Source organism: Xenopus laevis, chromosome 8L, assembly GCF_017654675.1.
Source record: "Xenopus laevis strain J_2021 chromosome 8L, Xenopus_laevis_v10.1, whole genome shotgun sequence".
NCBI classification, from domain to species: Eukaryota; Metazoa; Chordata; class Amphibia; order Anura; family Pipidae; genus Xenopus; species Xenopus laevis.
This window is the reverse complement of record NC_054385.1, coordinates 116,110,103-116,124,949: the sequence shown is the minus strand read 5'-3', so window position 1 is coordinate 116,124,949 and position 14,847 is coordinate 116,110,103. Positions and strand designations below refer to the sequence as shown.

Sequence of the window (14,847 nt, the reverse complement as noted above, 5' to 3'; positions counted from 1 at the left end):
GTATTGAGACAGATAGTGTATCCGGGTAAAGGACAATGATGCATGGGTCAGAACCTTAACCAAAAAGAAGAAACATTGGCACAGGAATTGTGTGCATTAGGGATGTCGCGGACTGTTCGCCGGCGAACTTGTTCGCGCGAACATCGACCGTTCGCGTCCGCCGAATGTTCGCGAACGTAACGCAACGTTCGCCAATTTGGGTTCGCCTTAGCTGGCGCTTTTTTTTGCCATTTCTCCCCCAGACCAGCAGATACATGGCAGCCAATCCGGAAGCTCTCCCTCCTGGACCACCCCCACACCCCCTGGACCACTCCCCTTCCATATATAAACTGAAGCCCTGCAGCGTTTTTTCATTCTGCCTGTGTGTGCTTGGAAGAGCTAGTGTAGGGAGAGAGCTGTTAGTGATTTGAGGGACAGTTGATAGTAACTTTGCTGGCTAGTAATCGACTTGATACTGCTCTGTATTGTAGGGACAGAACTCTGCAGGGATTTGAGGGACATTTTAGGTTAGGTAGCTTTGCTGGCTAGTAATCTACCTTCTACTGCAGTGCTCTGTGTGTAGCTGCTGTGGGCAGCTGTCTGTCCTGCTGCTGATCTCTCATCTGCATCTGTTCTTCAAACCACTGCCACCTAGCTGTGTGAGCTTTTTCACATTCTGTCTAAATATCAATAATAATACCGTCTCCAGAAACACCACCTAAGTGACGTAGTGTGATTTCTGCCCTTTACAGCACAAAACGCAGCGCTGTGTCAACAATGGATTTTTTAGAAACATATTTGCCCTTGATCCCCCTCTGGCATGCCACTGTCCAGGTCGTTGCACCCTTTAAACAACTTTAAAATCATTTTTCTGGCCAGAAATGTCTTTTCTAGCTTTTAAAATTCGCCTTCCCATTGAAGTCTATGGGGTTCGCAACGTTCGCGAACCGTTCGCATTTTTGTCCGGACGTTCGCGAACATGTCCGCGAACATTTTTTCCGACGTTCGCTACATCCCTAGTGTGCATCTGTTGTTATTTGTTTTGAGAGTGTTAATGAAGACACGGAATAATTTAGCTAAATACTAAAATAGTTTATCCACTCCTGGCCACTTGCACTTTGGCCAGTCTGCTATTGGTTGCTATTAACACGTCAGATAAGAAAAGAAGACTATTGAAGAAAGACATTAAGGTACATTTACATAGCCTGTATGCTAAGTTCCAGCAGATGTGAGCACAAAGCTCCAAAACATTCTCTAAACATCTTGTGTGTTTTCATGAATCTCTTGCATGTTGCAGTTTACATTTGCACAATGGGCATGCCATCACTTCTGGAAGGCCAATGAGTACAATACAGTATCAATAATGGCATTAGAGTGGGATTTGCTTAGTGCAAGTCAGTAGTGACTATTGACACAACCTGCTACTGTAAACCTGCAATTACCATCATGTTCACAGTGGTGCCTTGTACATGTCCTTGTGCATAATTCATCACATCAAGCTAAATGGGCAAACTGGGGCACAACACAAGTAAATGGAAGTGCTAAATGGAAGTGCAAGGAGCATTCACGAATGCAGGTACCATGTATGAATGGCACCAACATAGCACATTTACAGAGCTTTATTGAGCTACTGCCATAAAGTAGAAGAACCCACATCCAACTGCTCATCTGCAAACATTGCAGTTAAACCCACATACTGCAGTGAATGTCAGTAGCAGTACCCAACCTTGATGTTCTCCACAGGCAGAACTGCTAAGTGCAGACTGCCTACTATAGCATTTCTATTAAAAATCGTGTAAATGCTGCACTAATGAATTTTATTTCCTAATGGAACCATTTGTGCAATTCCTACCTTATTATCATTACCTTCCACTGTCTAGAAGCTGTTAAAATCATCACAAGGACTTTCATCATCTTTATTTCATACACGAATAATGAGAAAATAATTGAACTAATCTCAAAAAAACACTTAATTTACAATTTATTTAGGGACCCATAGGGTTTATGCTCCTCTATAAATGTATCTGGGACTGGAGCCGAGATACAACAGAGAAAGTAAGGGTGCTGCCTGATGACTTGGTTTTGTTTGATCAGCTTGGATGCCTTGAGCTTGGCCATATGATGAGAGATTAGCATAGACACTGAGGGGCAAATTCACTAAGATTCATATTTGCGCCAGCGTCCGCTTCGCCGCGTATTTTCACCAGCGCTATGCAAATTCCCTAAAATCTGAAGTTGCACTCAGGGGAAGCATAAGGTTGCGAAGTTGCACTAGCGTTACTTCGCCAAACAAAGTGAAGTTACTCTAGCGATGCTTAATTTGCATACGGCGCCAAATTGAAGTTACAATGGAGTTATATGTAGCAGCACTACACAAGCCTGGGAAACCTTCAAAACAACAAATAAAATTTTTATTTTGCCCTACACATGTGCCCACTGTATAGTTAAGGTGCCATGAGTTAGGAAATGTAGGGGGGAAGAAGGGGAGCCCCAAAAAAATTTTCGATCTTTTTCAGCCTATCACCCATAAAAAAGAAAAAACGCCAGCGTTTTTTGGGACTTAGAAATTTTTTTAACTTTTTTTGAAGCAATCCCTATCTACTCTATTGCACTTCACCTGGTCTGAGGAAGTTTGGCGTAAAAGGTAGCGTTCAGAAAAATTTGCGTAGTTACGTCCGTTGCGCAAATTCGCCAGGCGTAAGGGTGCGAAGTAACACTTGCGAATTTACGCCAGCGTCCGTTAGTGAATTGGCGAATTGACGAAAATGCGCTACGCTAGCAAATTAACGCTAGTGTTAGGCGCTTCGTCCTTTAGTGAATTTGCCCCTGAGAGTCCCTGGTGAGTGATCTGCCTGAGGGGAGTTATTAAAAGACTCCAGTAATGTGGCCCCTTGTGTGATGACAGGTGTTGATTGTGAGCCTGCTATGTGGGAGCTACTGCTTTGACCAAAGGAATGGTACTGTGGGCTAGGTAGCACTATCTGGGGTCTAATGAGAGTTCCTGGGGTAGGGACTGAACTGTGAAACTGTATTAGTCCACCCGAAGTGGAGTGTGGGACTATGTCCTAGGAGAGACATGGGGAAACCACACGGGCTCTCTAGAGCAGTGTGACATTGTTTGTAATTGCATTTTGTATTTCTTTTCATTTATATACAGTTTATCTTGTTATTGCAACTTGCATGTTTTATATTCCTGGTGGAATTCCCCTGAGGTGTAATTTTTCACTGACCACTAGGTAGAGGCACTGTGTTAAAAATCCCAGTTTCCAATAATTTTCAAAGAGAATTCAGGTCCTTTATTGTGAAGAGTTAAGTTTTTTTGAGAGTGTATATCCTATTGTACCAGAGGTGTCATGATAGGGTTAAATCGATTACACCTAATACTACAGAATGTTCTTCTTAAATTTGTGGTTAATCATAAGGTATCTCTCCACATGAAAGGACATATTGCTTTTTTTCAGCTCAAAAAGCTTAAAGGACTTAAAGTTAAGCTGGCCATAGGTGCAAAGATTTGATCGTACAAATCTCCATTCGGTACGATTTTTGGGCTGTGTGTGGAGTGTCCCGACATTTTTCCTGAGATGGGGATAGGTCGTTAAATTGATCAATTGCCGATCTGACGATATTAGTGGGAGACTGTCACCAGCTTTTGTCAGACATGACTTTCGTACAATTGCTATCAGGGGCAGAACATCATCTGATCTGTTCTTTTACTACTTTATTTGATCTGAATGGCTAGTGGCAGGTCGGGAGATGGAACCTAACGATCGTTCGTCCCGTATGAAGGTAAATCTGCATGTCTATGGCCACCTTTACTCGTTCACACAGTGTTTTCTCTAAGCCAAGCACTTGTGTGGGACACAAACATTTATTGACCTTTACCGGCAAATGTTTTTGTGAAATACCTCTGTATTGATAAAGTTAGGGGACATGTCATGCTGCGTCATAAGCAATACACTAAAACTATCTTACTAACACTGGCTAAAATTCCCAAATCATACACCATGACTATATTTATACAGTCTGTATAGCAGTAGCCTTGGAACAAGAAACTGCCACTTCCCTTTAGTGAAACAGGGGACCTCTGCCAACACCGGTTTTCACCGACACCCTTTTAAGGCCCTGGTAGACAGGGAACCTCTATATGACAGAATGAAATACAGTCAAAGGTCAGGCAAAACTGTAGCTAATAAACAGGCATAGCTCAAGCATCAAAGAGACAAAGAGTCAAAACCAGGAATCATAGATACACTCAGCTTAAGCACAGAGGAAACAGAGCCAGCTAGGGCAATGAAAACAACCAGAACCAGCTATTTAAATTGGAATTTGGCACTAAGGTGACATCAGAACTGGATTTAAAAAAAAAAGTGTGACCCCAGGCCACTTGAACTCCCATACCCCGCACACTATACTGTCTCGGACGCCTCGGAACATCCAGCACACTCACACCCCTGTATGATTGCTAGGGACTGGTCACCAGTTCAGTAATGGCCAGCAGACAGGATGCCACCCCAGCAATTTGCCGCCCTAGGCCTGGGCCTTTGTGAGCTGTTCTCAAAGTCAGGTCTGGTTACCGCAGTGATTGCATTGACATTATGCCCCGGAATTGTGGTTCAGAATGCATGCATGTTCAGATGCATAGGAGCAAAAGGACTTACTCGGACGAGATCACATCCATGCACAACCCCAATTGACAGGTAAGAGGGCACACTGGTCTCCAGGGGTCCCTGACATATACAGTACATATTGTGTTGTTTGGGGCTCACACTGGGATTTGCACCATAAATGCAGGCCACTCTATAGTGAAGAAGAACAATCTGTATACAAGCAGATATACAAGGACCCTCACACCCTCCTCCAGCACAAGGAGGTGTCCTCTGACAACGAGGTAAAGTCCCACAAGTATTTTAACTGCAGCTCACCTGCAACCTAATCAGGCAGCTACCTATGGCTGAGCAGCTGAAAACCCCTAAATGGAGCATGGAATGGAGGCCCCACATCACTCTCCTCAATTCACTCCAGGGACCCATCCATCCAGCTTTTCCATAGCTGGCAAAATACAGCGTTACTTACCACTCTACCACTGGTGAAAAATACACAAAACACAATCTTTTCAACCACACCTCTTCCATATAAAGGTATAAATGTTTAAGAATATAATAACCCTTAGAAACCATTAGCACTATCATATTCAGTGCAAGTTACAGTACAGATGAAAGTGAGTGTAGGACTGGCCAGATATGGGATGACTTTGACGTAGTTGGCCAGCTTAAATATATTGCAATATATGGACAAACAATCCCTGTTTTGTTTAAAGGGTAAGGCATTTTTTAGTAGCTTAAATTGATAAATTGATATTGGGTTGAGTGCAGAGGACTCTTGTATTTGTCTATATGAATTTTGTGGTCACAGCCTCATTGCACCCCACTTAATAGTTTATACAGTAATTTAATGGCAAGCAAAATTTCGCCTTTTTGCTATAATTTATACAGGAGGAATGGCCAGATCCATGTTGTACTGTAGCTCCCACCCTTTCCAGCTATAGTCAGGTGATCCCAGTGGTCAATAAAGGGTTTCCATGTTTGGGAGTTTTAACCATGAATGCGGCAAGTAAAGGTGGCCATACACGGGCCAATAAAAGCTGCTGACAGACCGAGTCGGCAGCTTATTGGCCAGTGTATGGGGCCCTCTGACGGGCTTACCCGACCGATATATGACTTTCGGCCAGATGTCAATCAAACGGGACTAAAAATCCCATCGGATCACGGCCGCATCTGTTCGTTGATGAGGTTCCGTGATCCAACCGCCTGTTACCCATCATTAGGATCCGATCGTTGGACCCTAGGGCCCACGATCGGATCAGCACGATATTGCCCACCTAAAGGTGGGCATATCGGGGAGAGATCCGCTCTTTTGGCGACATCGGCAAATGAGCGGATCTCTGTGTATGGCCACCTTAAATTGTAGGTAACACTTAGTCCCTGTGTAAAATGTATAATTAAGCAATTGAATTCTTAATGAATCAGATGAAAATTAAGCGTAGGACTGGCCAGATATGGGATGACTTTGACGTAGTTGGCCAGCTTAAATATATTGCAATATATGGACAAACAATCCCTGTTTTGTTTAAAGGGTAAGGCTAGTGACCGGTGAATTTATTTGCCAGGCATGGATTCACAGAAAATGTTTTTGCGAAACTGCCGTGAAAATTTGATGTGAGAAAATTCACTGTGACAAAAAATTGCCACTCATCAAAATTGTCGCACGTCAAAATGATTCGGACGCCCAATGAGTTTGGCAAATATTTTGCCATTTTGCAAATTTTATCGGTTTCGCAAAATAGGACAGATACGCCCATCAATAGTTAAGGCATTTTTTGGTAGTTTAAGGCACAAAATTTCTCAATGTCCTTAATAAATGGAAAAAATGGGTTGAGTGCAGCAGAGACTTGGGGGCAGATTTACAGTTAAAAAAACTTCGAAATTCGACCCTCAAATTAAAATCCTTCGACTTCGAATATCGAAGTCAAAGGATTTTTAGCATATTTGATTGATCGAACGATGCAATAGAAATCGTTAGATCGAACGATTAAATAGTTCGAATTGAACGATTCGAACGATTTTTAGCGATCGATCAAAGGATTTCTATTCAATCAAAAAAACCTTAGAAAAGTGCTGTGGAAGGTCCCTATAGGCTAACATTGCACTTCGGTAGCTTTAATTTGGCGAAGTAAGAAGTCAAAGGTTTTTTTTAAAGAGACAGTACTTCGTCTATCGAATGGTTGACTATTCAAATCGTTTGAATCGAAGTTGAATGCTCGAATATAGCCTATTCAATGGTCGAATTACCCAAAAATTTACTTCAAAATTCGAACTTTTTTAACTTCGAAAATTCACTCGAGCTTAGTAAATCTTCCTCCAACTGTCAAGTTATTCTAGGGGGGTTATTTATCAAAGTCCGAATTTATCTCAACATTTTCTGCTGCAAACTCCGATCAAATCTGCTCGGGTTTTTAACGCTTATTTATTATTACATTTTCCGAAAATTTGCTTTGCGGGAAAAAAAATCCGATTTTCACAAATTTTTCGGACTTCAACAGATTTTGATGAATTTCTTTGTTATTTTCACCTGAAAACTTCGGGAAACCCAGCGCACATCAAAAAAATATTGGGACTTCTGCCTCAACAGGTCTGAGATGCCAGATTTTCAGATTCAAACTTTTTCATCCTTTGGGTTTAATAAATTCTGAAAAATTTGTGATTTTTTAAAAGTCAGATTTTATATAAAAAAAAACCAAGACAATTTTTTCGTGATTTTTGCATTCAGAGTTTAGTAAATGACCCCCTAGATGTTTGATGAATGTTATGATTCACTGCACCTGTGCTCCAGATACAAATACTCAATGGCAGATAATTATTTTCTTATTCCAGCATTGTCCCCAGTGATTCCTGATTTGGAAGATATCATATAAATAATTGTTTTTTTTATTTCTCCTTGCTACATGCACCAGTAAATGAATTGCTAAATAAATGACATCTCAGATGACCAACTTGCCTCCCTTGAGACCAAGGCTGCACAATCCCCAGTGGGCAATATTAGATGTAAATACAGTATTTATTTGTTGTGCCTTAACTACTTTGCTGGATATTTGTCTCACAGAATCCGGCACCTTGTGTTGCACAAGTTTAAAGTAAGTGACATTGGCAAGACTGTGGTGGACAAATAATTGATTACATTGAAAATGATTGTTATTAGTAATTATTATTAATATTATTATAGTTAAGGATTAGAGTTACATGTACTTCATAATATTCATTGTATGCTGTCAGTGCAGCTAGACCTGATGTTGCCAGATCTTTGGCAGAGTTCAGTGCAGGGAATATCTCTAACCTAATTTTAGCTATTGACAGACCAGGTCCATTCACGTCTTCTTCTCTTATAATGTATCTCCTGACAGACACTGCACTAGCCAGTCAGAGCATACATACTACAGGTATGGGACTTATAATTCAGAATGCTGGGGACCTGGGGTTTTCCAGATAATGGATCTTTCTGTAATTTAGAACTTTAGATTTTAAGTCTACTAGAAAATCATGTAAACATTAAGGGGCCCATTTACTTAGCTCTTTTTGGCTACCTCGACCATCGAATGGGCTGGTTGATGGTCGACCATCGAATTGTCTACTTCGACATTCGACTACGACTTCGAACTAAAAATCGTTCGAATATTCGACCATTCGATAGTCGAACTACTGTCTCTTTAAGAAAAAACTTCGAACCCCTAGTTCGCCACCTAAAACCTACCGAGGTCAATATTAGCCTATGGTGAAGGTCTCCATAGGCTTCTTAAGCATTTTTTGGTAGAACAAAAATCGTTTGATCGATGGATTAAAATAGATTTTTCGTTTGATCGTTCGATCGAACGGATAGCGCTAAATCCTTCGACTTCGATATTAGAAGTCGAAGGATTTAACTTCGACAGTCCCATATCGAGGGTTAATTAACCCTCGATATTCGACCCTAATTAAATCTGGCCCTAGAGAAACCCAATAAACTGGTTTTGCTTCCAATAAGGATTAATTATATCTTAGTTGGGATCAAGTACAAGCTACTGTTTTATTATTACAGAGAAAAAAATAAATAGTTTTTTAAAAATGTGGATTATTTGATTATAATGGAGTCTAAAGGAGAAAGCCTTTCCATAATGTGGAGCTTTCTGCATAACAGGTTTCCAGATAACAGATCCAGTACCTGTAGTTAGATTTCGGCATGAAAATTCATACTTTTCCATTTCTGTGCCAAAATCCACCTGAGGGGATCAGCCTTTTTCAGAGAAAATTCCTAGTTTGCCTTTAGCCTTATTTAACCCATCAGTCCAGCCTCAGATGGTCCAGGTATAAAAAGCATAATAACCATCATGCAGCTAGTAAGCAATTAAAAAGTACAGGTATGGAACCTGTTATCCAGAATGCTCAGAACCTGGAGTTTTCCAGATAAGGGGTCTTTCTGTAATTTGATTCACCATACTTTAAACTTTCTAAAAATGAATCTAAACATTAAACTAATCCTCAAATAAGTATTATTATAGCTTAGTCCTGATCAAGTACAAGGTACTGTTTTTGTTTGTTTTTTAATGTATTTTTTCGAATTTACGTAAACTTTTTTTTTCTCCAAAAGGTGCACAAAGAATCAGGGATTGCACATTATCAAAAGCAAAGCATTGTTACAGTCATCCCCAGGCTCCTCTACCTCAGGTAAGAGAGGGGGACTGCTGTAGATTGCTGTGCCCCAAAATGTAAACAGCAGAAAAAAACTATAAATGAACAATCAAAAAAAAAACAAAAAACTTCCATTTAGAATTTTATATAAAAGTGCAGGCTTGTATGTTAGTAACTGTGGCTTCAAGGTTCTGTTTTATTGTAACAGACAAAAAGGAAATATTTAAAATAAAGTCTATAGGAGATGGCCTTCTCCTAATTCGGAGCTCTCTGAATAATAGGTTTCTTGATAACAGTACTTACCCCTACAATTCTTGTACTGCTGATCTTTACTTATATTTACTTACTACTATCCCTGACAGTGAGGCTTTGCAGCCATGACACATGTGATGCTATTCCCAGTGTGGATTATTGAGAAACACTCGGCTTTATCAAACAACAGCAATTCTGTGCACTAAATTATTCTTTGTACACATACTGGGGCTCATTTATAAACTTCGCGCAGGGCAGATTGGTTCGCAAAGTGAATATATTTGCCCTGCGCATGGTTATATTTATAAAGCACTGCGTATCTTGACAGCGCTATATAAATAAATGATGATGAAATGATGATGATAAAGCTGAATAAGAGGGTGCAAACAGAATTGCAAATTTTTTTTTCACAATGCGAATGTCTATAGGAGCTTTTAAATATGTCACAATTCGCAAAATGTGAATATTTATGCGCACACTCTGCGACTCAATTACGCCACAACTTTGGTGGCGGATAAAATATTCGCAAAGCAAACTGCGAATTTAAGTTACTGTCAACGTTATTTTCGCGCCCAACAACCTTGCACATTGGGTGCGCTCACGCAAACACCCGTCTCATTTGCGCGCCATTTGCGAAAATTTATTCACACTGCAAATTCGCAAAAACCGGAAAGATGGGCAGAGCAGTGCAATATATTAGCGTTCAGGGAAAAATATGCGCTGCACGAAATTTATAAATGACCCCCATTGTATCATATATATTTAACAGCAAAACCCAGAAGACCAAAGGTCCAGTCTATTTCGAAACTTACGTGCACAAGTGTCATCTGAACAACCTGAATAACATGGAGAAAAATGGCCCAAAAATACTCCCAAACAGTGTTTAAAGCTGGTAAGTATTTCACCCAAAATACTTGAAGTTATAATCACTGGAAAAGGTTAATCCAAAAAATATTAAATTCTGGGGCTAAATATTTTTGCAAACAACATTTTTCAGGGGTTTTCAATTAGTTTTTTATTAAAGAGCGCATATACCCTACTATGTAACATTCTTACAGTCAGTCGAACCAAAGTTTTTCAGGGGACCAGAAACCAAATGTGTAAAATCTGGGTATTATGTATTATATGCCCACTAGTGATTTTCTCCAGCCAAGGATTTGCAGCAAATTCCGTATTTCAGCATCTGCAATTTTTGAAATTTTTTTTTTTGCAAAACTGTTACAAATCTACAAATCTGGTTGTGGACACCCAGGCCCCCTTGGTTCTTATACTTAATTTGCATTTATTATCTATCAGCATCCCTCTCTCATTTTACTCTACTGTTGTAATCACATGTTACAAAAATTTGCTGCAGAAAAAATTGCTGCCACGAAAAAGACATGGGGGGTCATTTATAAAGTTCACACAGCGCATATTTATTCGCAAATAGTAGTATTGCGCATGTTTTTTTCCTGAACACTAAGGGGCAGATTTATCAAGGGTCGAAGTGAATTCGAGGGAATTTTCACAGTTTAAAAATTTTTTGGATACTTCGACCATTGAATAGGATACTACGACTTCGAATTAACTTAGACTTCGATTCGATGTAAAAATCGTTTGAATATTCGACAATTCGATAATTGAAGTGCTGTCTCCTTAAAAAAACTTCGACTTCAATACTTCGCCAAATAAAACCTGCCGAAGTGCTATGTTAGCCTATGGGGACCTTCTATAAACTTTTTCAAAGTCTTTACATATCGAATAAAAATCCTTTGATCGATCGCTGAAATCCTTCGAATCGTTCGATCAAACGATTTTTATTCGATTGTAGGATTGCCAAATTCAGTGAAAAAACGTCAAATTCGATATTCGAATTCGAAGTTTTTTAATTCGATGGTCGAATTACAAAGTTTTTTGTACTTCGAAATTCGACCCTTGATAAATCTTCCCCTAAAATATTGCACTGCTGTGCCTGCCTGGTTTTTGCGAATTCCCATTGAGAATACATTTTTCGTAAATGGCTCACAAATGAGATGGTTGTCGTGCGCGGAAACAGCATTGACAGTAACTTAAATTCTCAAATTGTGAAACAGTTTTGAAAATATTTTCTCCGCCACCAAAGTTGTGGCATTATTCAAACACGAGTGTGCACATACAGTAAATATTTGCAATTTGTGATTTTTTTTCATATTTAAAAAGCTCTTATAGTCATTCGCAATGAAAAATGAAAAAAATGAAAAATGAAAAAAAAATTGCAATTCTATTTGCACACTCTTATTCAGCTTTATAAATGTAACCATGTGCAGGACAAATATATTCCCTGTGCAAACCAATCTCCCCCAGCAAGACAAAAAATGTCACAAAGACAAAAAGTTGAGAAAAAAACGTCCATTGACTTTAATGCATTTGGACAAAAAAATTGCCATTAGAAAAAAAAAAAGGCCCATTGACTGTAATGCACTTCACAAATTATTCTCTGGGACAGATTCTCTCATCACTAGCGATGGGCGAATTTGGGGCATTTCGACTGGCCGAAAAATTCTCAAATTTCCCGTGAAATTCGCGAAACAGCGAAAAAATTGCAAAACGGAGCTGGCATCTTGTTTTTTGACGCTGTTGTCTGTTTTTTTATGCCGTGCAAATTCGCTGGCGGCGAGTCCCACAGACTCCATTTTATCCAAATAATCAAAATTTTAAAAAATTTTCTTTTTCTCTGTAATAATAAAACAGTACCTTGTACTTGATCCCAATTAAGATATAATTAATCCTTATTGGAAGCAAAACCAGCCTATTGGGTTTATTTAATGTTTAAATTAATTTCTATTAGATTTAAGGCATGAAGACCCAAATTATGGGAAGATCCATTATCCGGAAAACCCCAGGTCCCGAGTATTCTGGATAACAGGTCCCATACCTGTATTAATAAAAATACAGGTCCAAAACATTCCAGATAATAGAAATTTGTTTACATACACTACAAACTGTAGCCCTTTATTTTACGGTAACCCTGGATATTTTGCCGGTCCAAGAAGACATCCAAGTTCTTCATAAGGTCTCATTTAAACTGCCAACCGGGCAGAGTTTGAATACATTTTTCATAAAATACATTGAAAACAACAAAGGAAAAGATTGTTTGGCTATTAGTGTGGGGAAGTGGTCATAATATGGATTAGGGTTGGGATTATTAATATGAATATAAATTATGCAAAATGTAGGAAATAAATGTTTAACTTAAATAGCAGAAATTTAATACAAAAACATCTTGTGTTTATCTTATAGATACAGTTTGGAAGCCTGATGGATAAAACAAATACGACCACAGTGGAAGAGTTTATTTTATTGGCTTTTTCAGATTTATATCAGCTCCAGATTCCTCTCTTCTTTGTCATTTTGTTTGTGTATATCATGTGTGTGTTTGGGAACATTTTAATAATCGTCATAGTTAGGGTCGAACCTTCACTTCATTCCCCGATGTACTTTTTTATCAGCACATTATCTGCATTAGAACTAATATTTGTATCTTCAATTATTCCTAATCTTTTAGCTAACCTCATTGCAGGTAAGAAAAAAATATCCTTCATTGGATGTTTCATACAGTTATTTGTTGGTTCTACCTTAGGAACAGCAGAATGTTACCTACTTGCAGTCATGGCTTTTGATAGAGTCCTGGCTATTAACAAGCCCCTGCAATATTCTACCATCATGACCCAGCAGGTCTGTGTGCAATTTATACTTTTACCATTCATTGTTGGGATTGTCATTTCAATAATTCTCACAGTGTTCACAGCAGAATTGAAATATTGTGGACCTAATGAAGTCCATCATTTCTTTTGCGATTTTGCTGCTCTCCAGTCCTTGTCGTGTTCTGATACCTACAACAGTCAGTTGGTTACAAGCTCCGGGGCCTCATTTGCAATTGTGCTCCCATTTATCACAACTGTAGGATTATACATCCATATTATTATCATCATTTCTAAGATTAAAAGCAATAAATCTAAACGGAAAGCCTTCTCCACCTGCTCTTCCCACCTCACTGTAACAGGTTTATATTATATAACAACCATAGTTGTATATGCCACCCCAAGGGGTACCCAGTATGACAGGTTCTTTGCCATAATATATAATGTTATTACCCCTCTTTTAAATCCTTTCATTTACACCTTTCGAAATAAGGATGTAAAGAGAGTACTCATAAAATCAAGGAGGTTAAAACTTTGCCAGGGATCATTCTAATACAAATTTAATACCAATAAAGTCAATTACCGGTGGTCTAATAAAAGGGACATTCACAAACTTGTTTGTACCTTGTTTCTATAGTTTTAGTAAACAGAAGAGGGTACAGAAGAGTTGAAATATTTGTTAGTTTGCTGTTAAATACACGATTGTTTAGGGGGCACAGTGTACACACAATTCATTTCATTGGAAAAATGGGGGTGTCAAGTGTAAAAATCACATCTTCTGTGTCTGAGAATACCATTCATATTGTATGTGGGTTTATCAGAGTGCACAGAGTAATGTCACCATGACCATCTCCAAGGATCGATTGGGCATTTAGCGGAAGGTACATGAACTGCTGATCAGAGCCAGAGTCTTGGTATACAGGTCACTTCAGGATAATGCACAGATGGTAGTATGCTCCAACAACAACGGTGTCCCTCTGTCAATGACAATGAGGTCAGCCATTCCAAAAATTCATTTTAGCTACATATTCTGGAACACCAATTTAGACTAATAGTTACTGAATAGCACCGTTGATAGTTACTTATATTTTCTATCTTATTTTAGTAAAGGTTAAGTTCCTTATGTAAGGGACTGATTCACACTGATTATATTTCATTGCTTTATTCTCTTACCTTAGTTCTATGCCTTCTTAGATCCTATGACGTGACAAGCAACTTTTTTCACTCATGGAAATTCAGCATTTCACATTGGAAGATTTTTTTCATGAAACTGCAACAAAAATTCACAGTGAAAAAAATTTGCAGAGAAAAAACACCCTTTTAGTTCAATGCATTTGGAGTAAGAAAAACTTGAGAAAAAAATGTACATTGGCTAAAAAAAGTTGATTTAATGCATATGGCAAATTTTTCAGGAGTTTCACAAATATTTTGGCAAAGCGAAACGGGGCAGATTAGCGCATCACTAATCCTATTTATTTTGTGCCTATTTTGTGCTAGCTATGTTTCATTTTTTGGGTAGTGTATCACCCTTGGACCCATACTGTTTTAAGAAAGTCAATGTTCATATTGAATAGTACCCTCACTAAAATTTTATTCTAGAAATAAATATACAAAAACACCACCTTCAAGTGCCGATTTGCAAACAAAAGCTTAATACTTAAAAAATTTGTTTTGTGGTTCTGTACCAGCCTAAGGCTACCACATCCCTTTAGCAGGGAATATCCCTATTTCGCAAGATG

The 14,847-nt window shown here is 38.8% G+C and overlaps 1 protein-coding gene across 1 annotated transcript; it reads left to right on the top strand.

The window, feature by feature from the left end:
* Positions 1-3,732: 3,732 nt before the first annotated feature.
* On the top strand, positions 3,733-13,661 carry LOC121397322 (olfactory receptor 493-like). Its single transcript, XM_041573956.1, has 4 exons — positions 3,733-3,765; positions 9,157-9,233; positions 11,522-11,585; positions 12,708-13,661. The coding sequence occupies exons 1-4, from the start codon at positions 3,733-3,735 to the stop codon at positions 13,659-13,661; spliced, it is 1,128 nt and encodes a 375-aa protein (XP_041429890.1).
* The last annotated feature ends 1,186 nt before the right edge of the window (positions 13,662-14,847 follow it).